The sequence below is a fragment of the Anopheles moucheti genome, chromosome 3, assembly GCF_943734755.1.
Source record: "Anopheles moucheti chromosome 3, idAnoMoucSN_F20_07, whole genome shotgun sequence".
NCBI classification, from domain to species: domain Eukaryota; kingdom Metazoa; phylum Arthropoda; class Insecta; order Diptera; family Culicidae; genus Anopheles; species Anopheles moucheti.
In genome coordinates, this window is record NC_069141.1 from 60,289,720 (window position 1) to 60,313,574 (window position 23,855).

At 45.8% G+C, this 23,855-nt stretch overlaps 1 protein-coding gene across 1 annotated transcript in view; it reads right to left on the reverse strand.

Annotated features, from left to right (window-relative positions):
• Nucleotides 1-18,128, reverse strand: part of LOC128304060 (uncharacterized) — a 161,314-nt gene extending 143,186 nt beyond the window's left edge. Inside the window, exons 1-3 of the mRNA XM_053041186.1 lie at nucleotides 18,036-18,128; nucleotides 13,898-17,554; nucleotides 6,719-7,413 (exon numbers count right to left, since the gene is read on the reverse strand). Coding sequence (XP_052897146.1) covers nucleotides 6,719-7,413; nucleotides 13,898-17,554; nucleotides 18,036-18,128 — 4,445 coding nt within the window. The remainder of the gene's footprint in view (nucleotides 1-6,718; nucleotides 7,414-13,897; nucleotides 17,555-18,035) is intronic.
• Between the last annotated feature and the right edge of the window lie 5,727 nt (nucleotides 18,129-23,855).

Sequence of the window (23,855 nt, forward strand, 5' to 3'; positions counted from 1 at the left end):
TTCTTACGATTTTGCCCAGCGAAACCGGGCGCCCCACCCGGCAATGGTCACCAACATAAAAACAGTCTCGATGGCGCAGGCAATCGAGGAAGCTCACAGGAAAGAAGGAAAACAAAAAGCGAACCAACCAACCGGTATCCGGCATCGGGAAACTAATCCTTATCATCATTATCTGGGCACGGGCAGTGAAGAAGCAGTCGCGGCAGAAGAAAGGAAAATAAACCTGTCCTGCCCCCTTATTTTCACAGCGCCGTTTGCGACATGAGGGCACAGCCTGTGTTGCGGTTTTGCTGCGTGCCTCGATTACAAAATCGTCTCGCCCATCGCTTCCTGATTGTTTCGTGCGTAATCGTGATGAGGATCCACGAGGCTTGGCAAACACGGGAGTGATTAGGTGGAAATTGAGTGCAGCAGCAGCAGCAGCAGCAGCTCAGCTTACCGGCCCAGCACGGTGATTGCTGTTGGGGCACAATTTTCAATCACAGCATTAAGCATTTGGAATTATTCGGGCGATGGCTTAACGAGCGGGCCATGAATGATCAAATCAGATCGCAACGTTAGTATAATAATCGAATAATATACGATGAGAATATGGTTGCCAACGGGTACCCCGAGTGTAGTAAATTTATATTGAAAGCAAATGTGTTTATTAAACGTTTTGAAGGTTAGGGATGTAAACGAAAATAAATCGTCACATGATGATGGCACATTAGCGGTTTCTTTGTAAAAGACCAAAACGACTTTACAGACAACTCATATCCGTTCCTCCGTTGTTCTTCCAAAGAGCTCTAAAGTCGCAGAGGATATCCCGTAAAGTTGTTTGACAGCTTAATACAAACTGTACTTTGTTCTGAGGAATATCTGTGGCTACTACATAAAATATTTAGCCAAGTCTTGTCTATGGCCCTGGCGTCCGGCAATTTGAATTTATTCCTCTAATTATTATGAAAACAAAAAACTAGTTATCTTTATTGCTAAGTATTTGATTTGATTTTGTCTCCTCATTGATTATGCAAGAGTTACTTGTAAGTGTAGTTCTAGTCAAATCCATAGCCCATTGTGATTGTTTTTTTTTAATATTTCCATGGGTATGAAAACAATATTGGGGGTATGAAATAATGCCTATAAATATATTTCAATCCATATGTTGATAGCAAATAATATATGAAATGTAGGAACTTCATACTATTTGTTAAAAATTAAGTTGCGTGGAGCTTTAGAGCTTTTTGGTTTACAAGGACAGTACCAATCATTTTGTTTGGTTGACCTTTTTCGTGGGAAAACTTAAAAAATCTTGAAATGTTTTGTAATATGCGTAAAGCATTCAATTATGCGAGTTTTGCTATGAGATCTAAGAATCATCATCATTCAACAGAGGTGAATGTCAGCCAATAGGTCCAAAGCCTCTATAAAAGGAACAAAAAAATCATTATTCGACCTATACTACTAGGCCGGTGATTTGTTTGAAACCGATGATGACCCATTAAGTAATTTATAGAATTTTGTGACTCGTGATATCGTTATTCGAAAGGTTACAAATTTTCGAAAATACTGTTAACTGTGAGGCGAATAAATAGGAAAGTTTTTAATTGTGAAAATCGCAATATTTACCGTCGAACATTATTTGCACAGGTTCGGCCTTAGTGGCATATTCCTAATCTTGGAAATTCTATTACGGCCGCAAAATGCCTAAATGACACTAAGCATGCTTAACATTCACCTTATGAATTAAACATATCACATAATATCGAGAATTTTAAGTTGCAGTCAGCTTAACTTGCAACAAATATTTCTATTCGTCAAAAAAACAAATTTTTACTAAAAAACCATACGGAAACAACACGTGAACATGCACTTGAAACTCAAGTTTGCTTTGCAATGTACCATGAATATATTTTGAAAATGAAATTTATCGTTAGCAGCATAAAACGATTTTTTTTTCATTTTGCCAGCTTCGAGAGCAAAGTGATTATTCCTTCTCATGCAAATTATGCTCCAAAGTTTATGGATGAACGAATCTCGGAATGTCGTTTTCCGCGAATTTTTTCCCTTTGTTCCGTGAAGCATTTTCCGTGTCCTGTATCCTACATGACAGGAAGCACAATTTTTCTGGTACAGTAATTATTAATACAGCACACCTTGACTGATTTACCCTAGTTATGGTAGAACAAACGGAACGAAGTAGGTTGTTTTTCCCTTCCGACCAAGCGCATCGTTTCCCTGGAAACGACGTCCCATTGACATGTTTTCGAGCATGAAATAATCTTTGCTGCTGGGTTTTGCATTCTGATCACTTGCGTTGCACGTGTGCGTTAAAATCGAGTACGCTTCCTTTTCCTTCGCCGCAACACAACAGTAACGGAAACAGGCCGTAGTTTTTTCATCGTTTTTTCTCCCCACGCCAATTGCGTGGAAAAATGAAATGAATTCTTTTTGCACTTATTAATCACGTAGCCGTGGTGAAAACGTTGCGCGTGCTCTGGCCGAAAATAAAATTTAAACTCTATAATCTGTTCCCATTCGTTGCGCATCAAGTTCTTATTCGCGCTGTCGCGTTCTGGATCAGGAAATGAGTGTTTGCGAAACGGCCTTTTTATCATTCAGCAGCGCCAACGCAGTGTGCATCCAAAGCACCCAGTCACAGTGTGAAATATATATATTTTAAACGGAACATTAAACATTTGGAACTGCTGGGTCTTTTTCGTTGTTGTTCGCTACTGTTTGCTTCACTTGTTTCACAGTGAATAAATTCACCGAAAAGCGATTGGCGGGATTGGTATTTGGCAAATTGTGCGTGTGCGATTCGGTCGGTGTGAAGTATCGAGCGTTTCAAAATGAATGGAAGCCCGCCCTGCATGGGGAGGAGGAGGTTAAGCCGTTCATTCATGTTAATTGGGTATTTGGGTTTCGTAATGAAAAGTTTTAATTTTTCATCAGACACTGTAATCAGTGTAAGAGAAAACTAATTATCGCTTTTATGGTTTAATTGCTTAATGAAAACAAACCAAACAAAACACAAACACGCTTTAAGAACAATCTATCGGAAATGCATTCCGTTTTAGATGTTGATGGACAAGCTAAACGGTTTATCTGCTCAATTCGTTTGCTTCATTTTCAGTACCGAAAGGATGTTAATTCTGTTCCGTGGTTGTGCATTTCGGTATGCGCTTTGTATTGTGCGTTGGGTGAAGTCGGCACCCCCGGGATGGAGGGGTAGTTCCGGAATACTGTACGTTTTACCAATTATTCTGCAAATTTAACATGCAACTTCCAAACGTTATTCAGGGTACCGAGGGTTGAGCAAATATTTGCCCATCTGGCGGGGATGTAGACCATGTGCTAAGCACATCACCGGCATTACCGGCTCTAATCTAATCCGACGCTATCCCAATACGGGGGAAAAAGTGGCGTGTTGTTCCCCGGGTTTTATCTTCACCGTATCGTATGCATAATGCCAGTTTGGTTGGAAGCAAATTTTTCCATGCATATTTTAAACGAAACCCATCTTTCCGCTCGAACGGCCGAGCATGTAATGCGAATGTAATTTCGTATTCCAGGGCCACCGTCCCTGCTGTCGGCCATCGGCTAGCAACACCCGTCCAAACAACAGATTGTGTCTTACGGTCCCGCGCGGTAGGTGAGAAAAAGGCGGCTGAAAATTCCCGTTTTGAGACGAAGGTAATTTGCTGGATCCACTTTACGCAGGACAATAAATCGAAACAAGCGGCTGGCGACAACTGGCCCCATGAGGCGAGTGTCGTTGTTGAGCAGAATTTTTAAATGTTATTTTTTGTCTGTGCTCCAACCACGAGGCTAGCTTTCGACGAGGAAGCCCAAAAGAAAAACCCTCCCAACCAAATTGGTAATGGCGAATAAGCTTAAAAACAAAACACTTACGCATCAAAACGGTTTAGTAGGAAAAGGGTCGAATAACTGGGCCGAAATGCCGAAAGAAAACTAAATAAAAAAGAAGAAATCAAACCTTCTATCGAGTGAACCTTTTTCTTAAAGGCTTTTGGTACGGTTTCGGCTGCCCCTTGGATCCGTTGTGCGGCAGTTTTCCCAAACCAAAAATGGTTTACCGATCCGTCCTCCCCCGGGTTACGCTGAGAGTGGACCGGAGAGAGCCAATAGACGTGAGCGGAAGCACGGGGAAACTTTTGCCTCACTTCACTTGACCCTGACCCGTCTTACGGAACGGCTCTTCGCATGAACTTCGCGTGCACCTTTCGATGACCCGAACAAAGAACGGAGATTTTCACTTTTCCACCGGGAAGGCTTTCAGGCCATCGCTTGAAGGATGTGTCTTCTTGAGGATGAGATCACACTGTCTTCACACACGAAGGTACACTTCACAAAACACTGTGGCACCGATGTTTGGTAAGGTTATGTTGAATGCTTCACTGTAGATAACAAATCAAACACAAACACTCACACACACTTTGGAGTTTTCCAGCTGCAACGTTGCTTCAGGCATGCGATCACCGACGAATTCGGAATGGAACACATTTAGGTTTTGATCGGATCGTTGAGTTTTCTCAACAGTTTACGCTAGACGAGAAAACTTGGCACATAAAAGGGATGAACAACTTTTACAAATTGCTGCGTTGCTTCTTTTCTGCTGAAGTTCCCTTCGAAACACAAACGTCGCAAAACATCACTGCACTTGAAAACGGGGCATCGTTTTTCCAAGATCTCTCTTACTCTCGTCCGACTAAAGCTGATTTAAAAAAAAATCGAGAAGGAATCTTTACAACATTTTCCACCGCATAGTGTTACTTCATACATTCGAACACAAAAGCCACTGACCACTAATTCACCCGAACCTGAAGGCCCCCGGAGGCGATCATACGGGAGGAAGGAAACAAAACTCACTTTCATCAACACAACTCATCATCGCCCAGTGGCCACCTGCGCTCTCCGGAGCGCAAATAAAAAAAGAAAACACAACGAAACGAAAAAAAGGAAGGAAAGGAAAATGTGTGTTCGGAATGGAAAATGAACGCTCGCATCCAGAGTACGCCGGGTAGCGATTTCCCGTGTGCAACAGAAAAAAAACGACGCGGCATTCACGCAACAATCGGGCGCGCAAGGCACGTAAACGACCTTCCCGGTTCGCGAGCGATCCCCACACACACCGACTAAATGAGCTGTGAGTGAGTGGAAAACCTGTTGCAACGATGGCCGCACTTTGTATTTCCCCACCCCCCAAGACAGAGACCGGAGATCCGAACGGTGTCGGGGTGCCACAACTCCATCATGAAGGGACACATTTTTAAGCCGGGAGGGTTGTTCAGTGGCGCCGAAAAAGGGAACGAAAAGGGAAAGAAGCAAAAAATCAGCCTCAGAAAGGCAATACATCAATCAACACTACTTGCACTTGCACTTGAATGCACTCGCATTTGTCAATCTCTCGGCGTCACCATTCGCGTCTTCGAGCCCCTTGCGAGGAGATGGGGCTTTTCTCTTTCACCAAATACTTTTGCTTGCGTTCGGTAAATGCGGGGGGGGGGGGGGGGGGGGGGAAAGGGGGAGGAAGAAAACATAAGGGCCTCTAATTCGACAAGCTTTTCCAAGAAAGATGTTAGCGATGCTGAAGAAACCTAAGCAAAAGACACATTCACCCCGGGGTTCACCGTCACCACCATTAGAGGGCACCACCACATTTTTTTCTCTTTTCCTTTTTGCACAATTACCCATTTGCCACGCATTTGGTTCGCTTGCATTCTTTGTATAGAAAACACACGCAGTACACATGGGCGCACACATATAGCAGCACCCTTAAGTAGCGAAGTAGGATCACACACTGGGAGAGTTGAAATTCACAGCACAACACAGCACAACACAGCACACGCTTCCGCTCGACAGGCGGACCGGCAGTAACATATCCTTTATGCTACGGTAGGCATTCTTCCCTACCTTCTATACGATCAACTGAACCGGAAAAATACTCCTTGCTACTTGCACCAGCAACCACCCCCCTTCACACCGATACGTCACTACACTACCTTTCCCGGATTCTGGTGCGTTGTTCTTGATGGTTGGAGGAAACGCAAAAAAAAACCGCTTCCACGTCGCTCATCAGCGTACCAAACAATGACGTGGGTGAAATGTATCCCTCAGGAACGATGGCAAAAGGATGAAACGAATGATGGAAAAGCTCAGACACAGGCGTAATTCAACCACCGACAGCATCCACCAACCACACAGGATAATGGGCAACGAGCAACGAAGCACGAGTAGTAAGCAAAAAAAAAGGAGCGGGACGAGTTAAACAAACAAGACGGAAAGCCTTCGGGAGGCTAATAAACAACAAACCGGCATCCTTCAAAGTTGCCACTGGAAATGGTTATCACGACTGAATAAACACGGACAGACGCGCAACCGCACTGATAGTAGGGGCAGCCATCCATCGACGAAGCGATCGTTCCCATTCGATCGAGACTTTCTGCCCACACTGAAAATCAGTTCAAACTCGCCAAACAAATCTCTTATCTTTGTGACACTTCCACTGACGTTTCTCTTCAGTGGGCGAAAGCTTCCCTCCTTCAAATTTTCCCCGGGAAAAGCTTCTTTTCTACAGAGAACACAATTAACATTCCTTTGCGCCCAAAACGACTCTACCTGATATCTGCAAATGGAAGTACCTCCGCGATCCTTTGGATCACCACTAAACTAGCGTAACCTTGGTTAAGCTTTCCGGAATGTTTCACGTTACCTGTTCACTACTCCGCTAGCTGGTCGACGCACGACGACGGCGACGTCACGACGCGTTGCTTCACCGACGGCGCCAGAATCGAAACTGACGAGCGTGGCGCTTGTTGTTGTTTTGGAGTCCCCTTTGGAGCCACCGGCGTTGCTGCCGTTGATGTCGCTCGGTTCCAGCCCAGCATCCGCCACGGTACCCACGGTACACTCACGGCCACTCAGCACCGGGCTCGGTACCGGAGCTTTCGGGCGCTCGGTGCGCAAACTCTCACTTTCGTTCGGGTGAGTGCCGAGTGGGGCCGTTCGGTTGCTGCCGGCATCGAGCTCTGGCTTTTGTTTTGATTTCGTTCGTGGAAGCGGTGAGGCTGGCGAGGTGGAGGTGGTGGCGAGCACCATCGAAGGGGATGATGACGAGTGGGGCTGAGTGCCGCTGGATGAGGATGACGATGTTGGGGGTTGTAGCGTAAAATCGAAAGCTTGCGCACCGGAGCTTCGTGCGTTGGGCAGCGAGGGCGAGGAGAACGAGGCGGTCGTCGTGATGGTGGAGCCGGTCGTTGCGGTTGGTGGGGTGGCCCCGCTACTGCTTCGGTGGCCGGTACCGCTGCTGGTTGTTGTCGGTGTTGTCGGTGCCATTAACGAGGTTGTCAGCGTCGTTTGTGGCGCGGTCACCGTAGACGCGAGAGCCACTGGCGATTCCTTCGAATCCTGCAAAGAGACCGTGTAATAAAACGGAAGAGATAGAGAGTAATGCCGCGAAAAAGAGAAGCTGAACATTGCGAAAGAGAGAGAGAGAGAGAGAGAGAGAGAGAGAGAGAGAGAGAGAGAGAGAGAGAGAGAGAGAGAAACAAATGGTCGAGCAGGCTCTGCCGTGAAAAGCTCTCGTAAGAGCGTGGAAATGTCAGCCAAAACATTGTTGAAAATATCAACGTGAATCTTGCGTGTCAGATTTCTACCGATGGAAAATCCCTAACCCTGGCGGAAAATCGAACTGAACGCACTGCGAAAGAGAACAATTCCACAGTGCTATCCCACTCAACACCGGTCGGCACCGGATATTCAAGGGCAGCTGCTTTTAATGCTGCTGCAACCCCCCGGTGAGGCATTCTGTTCTGCTTCATTCCCTTGGAGCGGGCGAGGTCCGTGGAATTTATGGGCGAGTTCGCATTAAAAAAAGGGACACACGAATCGTATCGGCAGCATGGCGATGAAACGCGTTTCCTAGCAACGATCATAATTAGCTGCCTCGTAGCCGACGGCCCCGACGATGTGATAATTATTCTAACGGGCCTGGCGGTATTGCTTTGTTTCCCTCATTCCTGATACCAAGCGGTGTCCAAGAAGAGACCGGCTTTCCCGGAGAAGCTATTAAATATTTAGTATTTATGTTGTGTCTGTTTTTACAAGTGCTATTCAAAGCAATTACATTTTGCAAACCATGGGTTAAAATTTGGCAAGCGCATGATGGAAGATAAGGCCAGACACAGCAAATTTCGCAAATTCCTTTTTTATTCAAACCTGTCTGACTAGGATCCTGACTAGCTTTTAAATTATTCGCACCATCTACCCTATCTTTTGTGACTTTACCAGCTACGTCAGTCTTGATATGACCATGCCCAACGACGTCGTGCTACCTATGGTCTAAGTTACTCATAGACCAATAGACCAAGCTAATAATAGTAATGGTATCGAATACAGGACCAAATCAAATGCCATCTGGATCACTTTCCCGTCCACATGACTGACTATTGAGCTACGAATAATTAAAAGCCCAGCAAGTCCAGAGAACGCTAACGCTCAATGTGTTCAAAGTGCCGAGTGAAGTAGAGCTGGAATGTTTGATTGGGGCATGGCTTTTATTGGACAGTTGAAATGTGGTTTCTACATGTATGTTTCCAGTATTGTTCAAAATAAGAATGGAAAACCGGGACATAATAGGTCATGTCAGATCTTATACCTCATTACTAATGGTTTATACATCAGTAATCAGAGATTAGAGGGCATTTTTATCGAGGGTTTATATGTTTTTAAGAATAACTAAGGCATAGTGTACTCGTTTCGTTCGTTTTAGAGGATTCTCCTCGGGTCGTTTGGAGGAAGTTCTATTCTTTCTTCTAATATCAACATCTATTCTTTATTAAGAAGAACATTCCTTCTAAAGCCGTTACATCCAGGAGATGTTTTTTATATAATTTGCAGAATACATTCATCATGATCTTCATATGTTGGGATCGGAGAGGGTGTCATATATTACGAACTGCATCCGCAGGTTTAAACCATCACTGGGGAACGATGTCGAACTGAGATAATTTGTTTGATGGCAAAACGGCAAGAAATGGAGAATAAAACGTATCAGTAATTTCCCATCTTGACGATCCAAGAGCACCTGGCCCTGGAGGATATACGATGGGCAATTCACCGTCACTCGCTTTACTTTTTTCGACCTAGAAGTACTCGATTACTGTTTGTTTGATCGATCGATCGATGCAGAACGCTCTTACCGGCGAATCTCAGAATGGCTCGATTCGTTCTTGGGTTGGAAAACAATGGAATTAAAATTCTCCATTAAATCCGGCGCATTGGAAAAGAAGCTTCAAGAGCACGTATGGTTCAACTTCAACATCGAGCAAAGCAACGTGATATAAGATGTCGTATAAATGCGTACTTTTCCGTTCAAGTCCCTTTTTTTGTTACTAATTCCACGGTTCCATTTCATGCAACCATTTGAGTTGGATTGCAAAATTGCTTTGTTTTTTTTTCTATACTGCGTCCTTACTGTGGTTTGCTTGCATTAGCGGCCCTTATCTGCCACAAAGCAAGGACATGCGGTGTTCATCGTCGTCGCCGTCGAGCGCATCCTGCAGAGTGAGTGATAAAATCTGTACGAGTGGCGATTAAGTCAGAAAATTCCGTCCAGTTCCCTGTTCCCTCTGCCCCGGGGAGTTCGGGCAATTCATTCTTCACACCACCATACACACGTGTGGTGGGTAGTGCATTGACCCACACCGGTGTACATGCGGTGCCGTGCCGTAGCTGATGGAAACCTTCAACTGACCTTTTCTTCTGCGCTCCATTGCATAACAGCAGCTTCCGGAGTATCTGCGCTGGCGAGGTAGAGGAGGAAGGGAATAGTCAGGGGGAGAGGAAAGAGGGCCATGCGTGAAGGCATCATAAAACGGAAGACCAGACCCATCCATCACCAGCGTAACGAAGGAGCGCTGAATTTACAGCCACATGCAGCACTGGCGGTGGCGTTCCTCACAACGCAGTGCCGTAGGCAACGCACAAGGATACGAATGTAAACATATCCCCGAGGAGCGGGTGCGGGAGACAGGGAGACGCCTTCCGCTCGCATCTTTTGGCTTTTTCGTGTTCGGTCGACACCAATCCCCCCAGCACCCGCAGTCACTCCCGCACAATCGTGGAACGTGTCGAAAGTGTCCAACCCAAAACAGCTCTCGTGGCTCGTGTGGCTGCTGGGAGCATACTTGAGAATCTTCATTTTTCTCCCAAGACAGCGCAAGTTTATGAGTTTTCTTCGGTGGGGGTGGTCCTCGCACAGAGCGGGGCAACAACAACAACAGCAAAAAGAAGAAGAAGTTCAGCGTAAAATATCCCACCGTATCTCGCCGTCACCTCGTCACCAAAACATCGCGCCCGAGACCGTTTTGCCTTCCATCTTCTCATGGTTTATTCATTTGCCCGAAAGGCAGAGCTTTTGCTAAAGTGCCCACTTTCTGGTGTTGGGTTTGGATTTTTCAAGAGCTAACAGTTCGCCCATCGCTCGGTCTCCCCCACCCTGAAGTGCCGACCGGGAACCAGGGGGGGTTTGGAGGTTTGGAGTTTTCCATTCAGCGGTGTGTGTGTGCTTACTTCGACTGCGGCAATCCGTTTGCATGTTCATTAATTTTCATCCTTTCAACGGAAAGCTTTCAGGCATTTGCCGAGGGTTAGATGGCAATAAGAGTGTGTGTGAGTGTTTTTGTATGGTTGGGTTGGGTTCATCCTTACGCGGTCGGTTGCCAACGTTTGTTTCTTTGCCCGGTTGAAGTTGCTTCTATTTAAGCGCATTTGCCAATCCCCTTGTTTATTGTTATTTATTTAGTTACAGAACGCCATCAGCCAACCGGGTGAGGGGGGGGGGGGGGGGGTGGGCGGGGGGTTGGCAAAATGTTGCAAATGAGAAATCGTTAGCTTAAGCATGTTCTGTTCAATGAACGATTAAGCTGCTCTTGTACTGCTGCCGAGACAATGCAAAGCAATCATCCAGCCAAGTACGTACTGGTTATTACCATTTTTTTATGTTCAATCCTTGGCATGGAAACCTTTAAACTGGGGTGAAAAAAAACCAAAAAAATATCCAACTTTTCCATGCCTGGTGACAAATGGTTGAAGAGCTACAACAGCAAAATGTGTTTTAGTTTTCCTTTTTTTCAAAACAATCCAAAAACAAGCAACAAAAATCCTTCAAAAACCACATGAAAACAAGTGAAAGTAGATAAAAACGTCGTCTCTAAGCAGGCGGCGGAAAAAAAAAACGCCCGCTCCAAGGTACGGTGTGATCGGCGCAGAAAAATGAGCAAACTTTTCCACCAAAAACTCTAATCTCAACCAACCCCGGCAGTGTAAACACACCTGGGCGTAAGAGTGATACCGCGTGATACCACGGCCCTTGTAGAGCGTCGTGGTAGAGCAAGACGGGGAAACCCGATGAACCACCGTGGCTCAGGTGGAAATGGTTTTTCGCATCACCGAAGCGATGATGATGACGGTTAGGTGTGCGAGAGATGATTTTTTGTTTGTTTGCTGGACTTTTTTTTTGTGTCCTTTATGGAGTTGTAGAATGCTCGAGAGTTACGAGTGTTTTGCTGGAGTTTGAAGCAGATATGGAATCCATAAGCATTACCCGGAGTGATGCTAGAGAAGGTTAGATTTTTGGCTCGTTGTGAGTAAAGTTAGAGTCATCCCTTTAAACGCACAAAGTTCGCCTAAATGTATGCAATCGGTAAGCACAGATTCGATGTTTTCCCACGACGAACCGCGCGGTGTAGAATCGCAATCGCTATCCGCATTCGCAGTGAACTATTGGAAATGAGTGGCTGTTGGGGGAGATTAAATAAAGCAAGTGGTATTAGTTAAGGCACATTTGAATAACCACCTTTCGGTGGTCTCGCTAAATATAAAGCCTAATGAGCCTTTAGCGTATAATCTTTAACCGATAAGGCCTTTAAATTTGCAACTCCGTCAGCAACTGCACTGGATGTCGCAGGGCGGTAAACACTGGGAGGAAATTTCTCCCCAACAGCGCCGCCTTATCCGTTCGGAGCCAATAAACGTCACCACAGCATCTGCTAAAAAGCCTCGCCGCGTAAGGGCCGTAGGCAGCGGTTGAAAATGGCAACCCGTCGTTGACTCGAAGGCTGCCCTTAAAAGCGTAGCAAGGTGGTTGGTATTTACCGTTTTCGCAGAACGCTCCGAAGCTCCTACTCTGGCCTCCACAACATCCGCCATCAATCAACAGCACAGTTCAACAAATTGGCAACAACCCAGTGTGTGGCAGCGAACCCTTTCCATCCTGCACGCAGTGTCTTACGCTTAAGTGGATTGTGTCACAAACCTCTTACCGTGTACAGCTCACTCATTCACGGCCGGAGATGTCAGGATGCGGCGTGCGGATAATTAGGACGCGTATAAGACCCGCTTATGACGCACCAGTGCCGCTTCCGCCATAAACTGCCAATGCCCCGAAAGGGGTTCGGGGGGAGCTGGCAAATGGCAAACGCATGGCGTACGCGCAAACACAGACAGGTCGGGAAAAGTGACAAAACCCACGTGCACACGGGCCACATCCGGGTACGTGCTTCGGGCAAGGGCGTGCAGGGATGTTGACCTCCCCCACGCTTGGCACGATAAACTTCACCCAAAGTCAACGAAAAACCAGCAGGCTTTAAATATTCACACCAAAATTAAGCATCTTCCACAGAACCGGGTCCCGTGCCCAATCCTTGCCGTGGGGCGTGTTTGCCGCGCGCGTGTGTGCGAAACTTGATGTGTGTGTTCCACGTCTGCCAACGGGAGGGGGGAGTTTGGTATTGCCCCGGCGTCTTGAAGGTAGCATGGGACATCCCGAGAAAAGCAAAGACTTTACGGTGTGCATTAGCCTTATTATCGTTCCCAGCACGGGATGCCGGGTATTCCCTGGTGCCTTTCGACCGTTTCCGTTTAATCTTGCTTTTGGGCAACGAACCACAGAAGCTGAACGGTTTTCCCAGAAACCCGAAGAAAGTAAAGCTCTGGTGACACGGATTTCCGCTTCTCCCCACGGAGGCGAAGGAGTCGAGGAAACCAACCACCCCTCCACGAGGTCTCGCGCAGCCTACGTTCAACATCTTTTCAATTAATTAGCTGAATTATTTAGTGCTGGTAATTATGACGCTTGTTTCCATCCGTTTCGTCCATCCGCGTCGGGGTTACGCCCGTTGCAAAGGGTCACTGGACGTTAGCAAGTTGTCGGTATCACGTACCCGCAGACGAAACCTTGATGAAATGGCACGCCGTCCTAATGCCGATTATCCAATCCGATTGCTCTATTTTCGGTAGCAAACTTTCTCCACGTAGTTCGGCTGATTGCCCAGGGACAGTTTTAGATCAATTTCGGGCTGCTTTTTTTTTCTTTTCGTGCTGACAAGGGGATATCGTTCGTATCGCTTTGGCTGCCACCACGCGCATGGTTTATGGAACCACCGAATGGAATGGTGGATGTTGGTGGAATGGTGATCAAGAAAGCAAGGATATAATGGGACTTCCGGTGTATCAGAAAGTCACGAGATTAAGAACGGAACCAGACCGGAATGAGAAATGCAATTGGGATGACATTGACGGTAGCGGTTAATCCAGCTAATCGAAAAATTCTTGGGATCGTTTGAAGGTTGATACAATACAGGTTTGGTCCTGATGAGCGGATAAATGGGGATGGCTAATTGTATATTTTGTTGAGACGTGGGTCTGTGCATTGCCGAATACCAGATGGAGAAGAGAAAGAAATTCTAACAACCCCGCAGACCTTCCCCAACAGCGATCGATCGATTGATTATGTACATACATTAAGCAGAACGATACGAAATGAGCTTTGAAATGGTAAACATTCCCGTAAAAATGTATCCTTTTACGAAGTCAAACAAGAAACACTCACCCTGCGATTGTTCTGCAGCGGTCGTTCGTACACCTTATCGCTCAAGAACACCTCATCGTCATCTTCGTCATCGGTGAAATTGTCCTGTACCGGGCGCTTCGATCGGTGCTGCTGTTGCTGTGATCGTACAAACTCCTTCCGCCGGGTACTTCCCGTCGTAGGCTTTCCACTTCTTGCGATTGGACCACTCGCACCGGTAGCCGACACAGCTGACGTTCCGCTGGGATCTCGGCCAGCTTTACCTTTATCCGAATGCTGCTCCCTTACTGCTGGGGATCGTTCCTTTCGCGATGTTTCGGCGCTTTTGGCCTGCTTTAAGGATCGATCGCGAGATTTACGCTCCATGCTTGAAGTCGCTCCCACCGAACTTCCCGCAATGCCGGAAGGACCCGTGCGAGCGTACTGGGATGGTGATACCGGGCGGACATTCGATGCTGCTTGTTTCGATCTTGCTCTCGCTTCGCGTGTACTCGGAATGGTACTAATCGGCGGGGGAATTGGTTTGTTTTTGCCATTCGTTTTGGTGATCTCCGCATACTCGTGGCCCATCGCGAGGAGAGATGCCGATCGGCCCGTGAACAGCGGTGTGGCGCGAGATTGTTGCATGCTGAAGGATTTCGGTAGTGTCGATCCTCCACTAGGTCCTGGTCCGGAGCCTCGGATATTGTTAGAACCCTCGCGAATTACGCTATAGCCGGCCGGGTCGTACTCTCCTGTGCCCGGTTGGTGGCGCCTTCCCGAGCGCATTGACGATGGTAGAGTGTTGGACTGATGAGGACGTCGTATTTTTGAGTAATGGGACACTGGTGAACGACGCTCCAGCTGTGGATATTGATCGGTGTCGGTACTTCTGCTCGATCGACTACGACGGATGGGAGATAGCAATGCTTCGTGGCTTTGACTGATCGAGAGCCGTCCGCTAGCGACCAGTGGAGCGGCATCATACGATGGACCTACCATCGGGATCGAGTATGGCGGATTCCGCAAGGTTTCGTACGTTGGTTCTCGAGCTTTCTGCAACCCGCCACCCGTAATCGGCATCATGCCAACGTATGTAGCCGGTGTCTCGTAAATCTTGCCTCCTGCCATCAAATGAGTTGTCGATACCTGATGCTGCGGTTGCTGCTGCTGCTGCTGCTGTTGTTGTTGCTGATTGCCGCGCTTCACCGCGCTGACATGCTTCATGAAGTCCTCCGCGTAAGGTGGAGCTTGATAGTATCCTGCCGCTTCCGATTGTGAGTGTGACATTCGGGCACCACTCTTACTACGCGATCCCCCGTGTGCCGTATCATCGAAGTCGGACGAGAAGTAGCTAGACGAGCAATCGCAGTTACGACAATCCGAGTAGCGGCAGGTGTCGGAGAAACTGCACTTGTCCACCTCCACGCTACAACGGCGACAAGTTTCGGACGCAAAGCGACAACTTTCCGAGCTGCCAAAGTACCGTCGGTTGGCCGGATAGGAGAACAACGAATCTCCAAGGCTCGAATCGGACATGTTGCCTCCGGTTCGACCATACGGTTGTTGTTGCTGTTGGCCCTGTTGCTGTTGTTGTTGTGGTTGTTGAGATCTCGTTTGAGTGGGACCTCCCTGGGCAGAGGAGTGATCCCACTGCGTAGCTACTGCCACGGATGATAATGGTTGATACTGTGGTTGAATTTGTTGCTGTATCTGTTGTGGCTGACGGTAAGAACCTTCACTACGGCCAGATGCTTCGCTCAGAATAGAAACGTTCGAACTTACTTTGTAGATTTTGGCACCTGCATTGGAGCTCATCAGACTACGATGTTGATCATCGCTCAATGCTGCAGCAGCTCGCTGATAGTAGATCCCCGCATTCGATCCCTGCAGACGACGCTGCTGCTGCTGCTGTAGAGAATCGCTCGACGAGGAAGATTTCTTATGGTTGAGCTCCTGGTAGTAATCGGAACCGGATGATACAGTGCCTCCAGGCTGATGCGGTCTTTGGTAGATGTGTTGCCTTGGGTTATTGGCAACTGTCTCTCCCGGGTTAGTGACCGCTGGACCGATTTGCTGTTTGTAGTAGATTTGCTGCAGAGGACTATAGTCACAGCTGAATGCTACTGGCGTCGTTTCGAGCTTATACACATTAGGATTGCTTGGATTGTACGACTGGTACTGTAGTACATTCTCACTGGCGTACAGGGAGGTCTCATCCACCAAATTTCCCATGCTTCTCGTATGACTCTCAGGCTGCTGCTTAACAGTTTGTTCCTTTTGTTGATCTTGCAACTGCTGCTGCTGCTGTTGCTGTTGCTGTTGTTGCTTTTGTCTCTGATAGATCTGTTCATCGATGTCTAACGATTTGGCTGAAGTTTTGGTGTACAGTCCGCCAGACTGGCCACTTCCTGCCGAAGATCCACCCGAACCATGTTGCTTCAGCTGCTCGTAGATGTTCTGCTGCTTCTGTTCGGCCTGTCGCTGCTGCTGCAGCTGGTGATGATGGTGCTCATGCTGTTGTGCGGTGTGCTGTGCTCCTAGACCGTGGCACACGTCACAATTCGCATTGCTGCACTGCTGCACGCACAGCTCGCAATCGATAAACTGAATTTTCTCATTACTTGCGTCCTGACACGACCGCTGCACTGGAACGCCCTCGCTGGCACATCCCTCCGGGGGTCGTTTCGGTTTATCTTCAAAGTAAATTTCTTCGTATATGTTTTCCTCGCCCTTATCGCCCCCCTCGTCCAGCCTGGACACGGCTTCCGATTCCGGGCTGATCAATTCCATCGATTGCGGTGGTTCCGGAAGCGGTACGTCCATCGATCCCGCTGCCGCTACCGGAGCCGAGCGTTGCTTCAGCAGGCTCTTCTTGGAAGACTTGAGGCCCTCCTTCAACAGGTAGTAGTTGAAGCTTTTGATGCCTATTTCCCCCTTTAGGAACCGTTTACCTATTTGGAATCGTCCACCCTTGGAACTGCCAGTCTCTCGGTCACCGGGCTTTACCATGATATCCTCGGAATAGACATCGCCCACTGGAGGACCTGAAGCAGTGCCACCTTCCAGACCAGCCTCCGGTTCGTTTCGTTCGTTTTCCTTTCGTGAACCCGTGTTGCGACTTTTGCGTCCTCGCTGTAGCTGCTGCTGACGTCCAGCATCCCGGCCGAGACTCCCCTCCTCCCCGGCACGACTAATGGACAGCCCCCGTATGGTGCTGGAGCGTTCGTCCCCGGTGGTGTAGGTTCTACGGTCCAGGCTTCGGCCACGTCCGCGGTCTAGCGTTGCCGTGCCGTATCCGGCTTTCGGTCGCACACCGTCTGAGCTGCTTGACTCGTCCGTGTTCAGCAGACGGTTCAATAGTTCCGCACTGGTGTGGTGGTTGTACTTCTTCCTTCTTGGTTTTACCTCTGGTACATTAAGACCTGCCCGACGAATTGATTCCACGTCCAGCGTGTAGAACTCGCTCGAGCCACCGGCACCACCACCACCACCTATCTGCAGGCCGCCGGAGCCACGCGAATAGTCCTTGCCGACCGAGTTGGACTTTTTCTTCGATATCATGTAAAACTTGCGGCCTGGATCGTGTTCGGGCCCACTGTTCCGGCGCATGGGCAATGCTAGATGGCGGACATCTTCCGTGTACGCTGGATCATTGATGAACTTCTCCCGTACCGATGAGGAGGAACGTTCCTTCAGCTAGTAGTGGAAAGGGATGAAAGGGAAAGAGTAGAAAAGAGGCTTATTTATCTGCGTTCTGCTGACGAATCAGTAACAGGCTTTAAAGCACTTGATTTGAAAATAAAATGAATTAAGGTATTCCGAGAATAGGTGAGCAAGAGTTTGAAGAGACTGCAGAACAGAACCGTGAGCATTGAAAGGAAAAGATGGAAAGTAATTATAACAGAACGATTAACGCTAGCAAGCAGATTTCGGCGTACTTTTAAAAACTTTTCCCTTGCTTTTGCTTGCCAAAACACTTGTCTTAGAATCATTAGGCCTTGGTTGGTCGCGAGCATTCGCCATCCAAGCCAATTAACTCAAGAGCGACCAATTTGAAGTTAATCTCGTTTCACTCTTATCTTCAATTCTATCTCCTTCTTCGCTTTCATCCTCGGCACGGATGGATTCGATTTCCGAATCGGACAGGCCGCAGCACGGGAACCCAACGTTTACTTACCCGAAATTTGCCCTTCTTGCGCTGCTTCTGTCCGGCCGGTGGTGCGCTCGGGTCCACGAGGGAACCGGCGGATCCGGTCGCAACGGTAGCCATTGGACCGGATCCGGAGCGCCTTCGTTTTGCACGGAAGAACAGGAGTCGCACTAGCTACGGGGCGCACGGTAGCGCAATCGACCACAGGCTACGGCTGTAGCCCCCCTAATGGAAGCTTTCAATTACGCTACTTTGGCGGTGAGATGATGCGATGAGCGGAGCATGATCTTTTGCTGATACTGGCGATGGAATGAGCGATGGAAGAATGGTTGCTTCATATTTGCCGCGGGGCTCACGATTGTAAAGGTATTTAATCCGTTTCGAATTAGAAAACAAAAACCATATAGCTCTACACTAGTGTGAAATGTTGGCTTGAGTGGCGGTAATCTGAAAATAAAGCACACAAAAGACAAAGTATGGCGTGAGTTATGAGTGCGGTAAGTTTCACTTATGTACAATGTAAAATGACACATTGGAGCATGCTCGTTGCTATGTGGGAAAAATATCTACGCTCTCAAAAAACTTTAAATAACCTAGCTTTGATTTTGCCAATATGTAAATTCAATATAAATCCATTTTTTAGTTTGCGCAGCGACACGCATTGATTAATGGATAAGTGCAACGCTGATCGAAATGTGACGCTTGGAAAGCAAACTACCATTACCGTAGCACTCGAAATGCTTTCGTCGTAATGTCACTGCTCTGGTGACAAAATGATTTATGACCTCCCAAGAATCCCCTCCACAAGGCAGTAAGATTCCGGAAGCGGGGACGAAAACAAGGGCAAACGGTTGTCAGCTGTTTAATCGCATCGCACACAGCACAGCACACGGTGTAGTTTATCAACCACACCACGCCAGTGATGCGAGATTGATAAGTTGACGTTTGATTTGGAATTAAGTGCCGACAAAACGAAAATGGTACCGATGTCGATGAATGAAGAAGGTTCATGTAGTGAAGCATTAAAATTTTCAAGCGTTGGATTTGTTAACTTTAAAATTCTTATACTAGTAATGGCGTTAAAATAGTGCTGCTGGAATGTTTGTTTGCAAATCGATAAAAATAATAAATTTTTATGTTGGGCCACCAATGGAAGTTCTCAATGACTTTTTGCATGCTAATGGAAGTACCTGAAACCTCTAATCTCAAAGATCCTCGCATCAAAACCTCGAAAATCGACAAATTGCCTCGTGCTTCGTTCGATTGAAATCACAAATTTGGCTTCCTTTCACGGAATACAAACATCAGCTTCATTCGCTTTCAAAACCAATTTCAACAATGCTATTCTTCAGCAGCTGTTAGTTGGAAATCACACTGTATACCGCAATATTTTGGCAGCTTGCCAGCTATTTTTGAATCCGTTCCGATCTAGATGTTTTGACTGGGACCCATATATTTTTGGATTCATCCTGAGATTTTTTGACGATTTCGCATATATTTTCTAATGCTACTTTATGGAGCAAAATTATTACTGAAAAAATCTCAGCTCACGTAATGCTTCTGGCCAGGTATACTAATAATAGTTGACAGTTGACGATCGATTTCGTTAGGTTTCGTCAACTGTCGGAAGGTGAGTGCCAGGGGCACTTAAAAACAGTTATTATAAATACGGGTGCAACGCAATAAATCACCGTCTTTTTTCTACGCTACATCAAGTCCGGTAAATATTACGAAAGAAAATAATCCGTAATCCACAAATCCGTACAATATGATTAAAAACTATGAATTATGAGGATGCATGTATAAATATTATTTTGAAAATTCTTCATTCCACCAGCTTGTCTGCACAATAGCCTTATTTGCTTTATTATAAATCCAATTAATAGGTTAACTTTAATACGATTTCATATGTGGTTTTGTAGAACTTCCAAAAGGAGGATTTAATGGACTCCTCGAGTCCGACAGGATGGAGCGGGAATAGGATTTAACTAAACTAAACTTAATTTCGCGGAGCTGGATAATCGGCTTACTTAAGCGTTATTTGTAACCAATCAGAGCAAGGTATATGAATATAAGAAGACATGTTATCCAGAGCAAATTGAGATTTCTCAATATGAGGATAGTAGTCCGATTATAGCCCGATAGTAATCGGATAATAGTCCAATAGTAGTCCGATTATAGCCCGATAATAGTCCGATTATAGTCCGACAGTAGTCCGATATAAGTCCAATAAGTATCCATTAATAATCCGATGATAGTCCGATCATAGTCCAATGATAGCCTAGGACTATCATCGGATTATTAATCTACGAGTCTTATTAAAGAATTTTGGAGCGCTGACGTTATAATACTAGAAGACTAGCATCTACCTCCAAATGCGTGTATTTAAGTTTTTGGGTACAAAACTGATTGGTACGTGATTAAATTAATCGGTTGTTATACGGGAATGGCTGAGAACTTATTGTCGCCGCTGGAATGTACCAAGTTCTAGGCACCACGAGCACGACCGAGATAATGATGCATCCTCGTTACATTGTACTTTGCATCACGGTTTGAAACTTTTCTAGAAATATTGCTTGGCCTAATATGGAAAAAATATATTACTTTTTAATCGTTATTGTTGCACATTCAGTTTAGTATTTCCCAAAAACTTAAGCAATTGTATGAATTCATTGGAACTATTTATGCACGCCGGACTGCGCAACTGAAGAGAACCCAAATGTTGATCCAACTGTCCGGTTCAACAGTGATAAATATCGCTTTAAAGCTTTCCAGTTACATTCTGTTGCCGTCCAAAAGTAACAATGAACGATAATCGTCGTGTCACTGTTACAGCGAACGATTTATCTACTAATCCCTTAGGCTGCCAAAAAGATAGCCAGCGAGTCGTTGCGTCCAACGTGCGTCCCAAGATGAAATACGGCAGCAGTACACGTGATCCAGCAGCGTCAACGTTAGACGGGTGAACAAAAAAGCGAATCAAACATCAAACTGAAAAAAGCAACAGCTAATAAATTGCTTCATTCTTCAACGCAGTTGCTAAGCAAATCGTATTACAGATCCACTGTCGGGTTTTGTGAAACTTCAACTACATTCTACATTCTACTGCAGACTTGGACGAAGTAAAATGCTCCCATGCAATTCGTCATGAGCTTTCTATAGAGCGTATCTGTTCTTTGTAGTACTTATAACATTCGGCTTGTTTCATAAGCTTTGGTACTGCATTGTCTAATGCTGGGTTTTCTCGTTTCATTTACAGGTTCTGTGAAACTGTACGAATCTTCTGTACGAATACCATTCGCGAATCACTGTTCGTCGAACGGTAGCAGCCAGCCAGGATGAACCTATTTCCTACGATGGATGGGTAGACATTTCCTGTCCCTTATTATCCGGTGTACTCTGCATAGGAATGAATGGGTCTGGTCAGTTTGTTCAAATATTTGATTCAACGAAAAAAAAAAGTTCAATTCGACACACAATGAGTACCATTTATCTTGAGTGCGTTGTTTTATTACCTAGCTACGAAGATACGAAGAGTAGATGAAATGAAAGAAACGAGCACGGTAAAGCACAAAGAAAAAAGCTGCAAAAATCGATTCTCAACACAATTGAGATGTTTGAATCTTGTGAAATAATTTTCCACCGAACTGTTTTGCAACAACCGAGGCAAAGGGGGCTAAGGGAAAATATTTTTCACCCGAAATGCTTTTCTACAACATTTTGGGTCTTCTTTTACGTTGTTCTGCTCTGTAACGATTGCAACAGATTTATATCCCATCTGTGCGAGTGGGTCCAGGAAGGAAACGAAACTGTACGGCACTGTGCCACTTAGATACAAATCATCGTCATTAAATAAGAACATAATTTTGCAATCAGACCACTTCGCACGGGGAGAGAAAGTTTTGATCCTGCAAAAGGTTGAACCGGGGGAACGTAAATCCGGAATTCAATAACAACAGGAAAAGGGATTGGAAGCTTCAGCTGATTCACCCAACAATTTTTGCTTTTGTAAAGTTTAATCAAAGGAAAAAAGGAAAGTGGAATGTGTCACCAAATATTACATTTCAAGGATAAAATAAGCAACATTGCTTATTTTGCTTAGCAACATTAAGCAACCAAAACCAGTGCTGTAATTAGAGAATAGAATATAGAGCTTAAGTTCTCAGTGCTCAAAAAGTTGAATTGTCCTTAACAAGCTTTTTCTAGACTAAATATCCAAGAGCTAGAAATCAACAACTTTAGGATATGAAACCAATTCAAATAACTAAATTTAGAATTCATCATTATCATCATCATTTACTGTTGATTGTACTAGGAAATAATTTATCGAAAACACATCTCCCTGCTTCGTCACATTATCGATAATGGCATGTCCCAAGCGTACAAGCACAATACCCCAAAGCACTAGCAAAATACGATAAAGTTCGCCTGTTTAAATAGCACAAAGTTGTAAACTTCTCCCAGATTGTAAAGATTCTCCCAGATGAATAAATGGTTCGCAAACTTGTGCGTTCAATGGGATGGTTTTCCTTCCTTACACGAATATACCGATAAGTAAAATTGTTCATAAATTGAATCTTCCACAAGCGAAGCCACACGTCCCGAATGGAGCGAAAAGTTCAAATTACTCCATAAACTTTTCCACCCAAAAACCATGCCAACCGCCGAGAGTGCGGGCCAGTGGAAAACGTTGGGTGCGATGGCGAAAAACCAATACGCCCTTCACCGCGACCACAGCGACTCAAGCCATCGCCATCAAGCCCGAAGACTAAAATAAAGCAATCGTTTTCTTTGCAGCGAAAACTATGTGTGCTTGCCTATATTCCCCTTCTTTGCTCCCTTTAAAATTTCCACCATTTTTGGCATTCTTGTAGCGGCAGGTTCTCAAGACGGAAAGAAAAGCAAAAACAAATAACCCATAGTAGGGCGTACCCCTGACATGGGTAAGCGTCCGTTGGACATTCCCGGCCAAGCAAAGTGTGCGTGTGTGTCATCGGGATGGTAGTACGGTTTGGTTTGGAACGTGTGTCACCGATGTCCCCGAGGGCGAAGTGGGAAAATAATGGCTCGTCGTGGAAAGAATTGGATTAACCGCAAGCTTGCGCATAAAAAAGCGATAAAAGATGAAAACATCCGCAACACCAACCACTCCGACTGCCTCCGGTGCGCTCTGCTTTCCGCGACGCAAAGACACGCACGCACACACGTACGGTGCCTAAAATATTTTCCCTTCAAAAACACCCTGAACAGAGCGAGAGACAACATCGAGCCCCAACACCCTGGTAGACTATTCTCACATTAGGGCGATGGGTGTTCTGGGGCCGATGTTTTCAGGGCCTAGACAAAAGGTGTGCGATTTTAGTTGTCAGAGTGTCCTTGATCGGTGTGTGTGTGTGTGTATGAGTGTGTGAATTTTTGAGTACATGGCACTCTAAAAGCATCGGAAGAACCTGAATCGCTTCTATCAACTTCCCATACGTTCGCTTATAAGTGTGTCGATCGCTTCAACATGGTAAAGATTGCTTAGATTGGTTCTTCATCGTTCCGTTCTTCGCCTGTTCGCTCCGACATTTTGCTTCGTTATTTGCTTGCATTATGTAGTTGTACAGGCCAAATGGAAATATCATTGGATGTACAATAACCTGTTGTATTTAACTTGATATAGGCGTTATTCATTTGGAGAGACTTCAAATCGAGATGTAAAAATAAATACTCTTTAGTTAAAAATAATAAATAATGTTAATCTTTGTAGTCTAAATCCAAATTCTAGTCTTGTCTAATTCTTGAGTAATTCTTATCCAATTTACACTAATTAAATGAATAATTAAAATGATTAAAACTGTAACT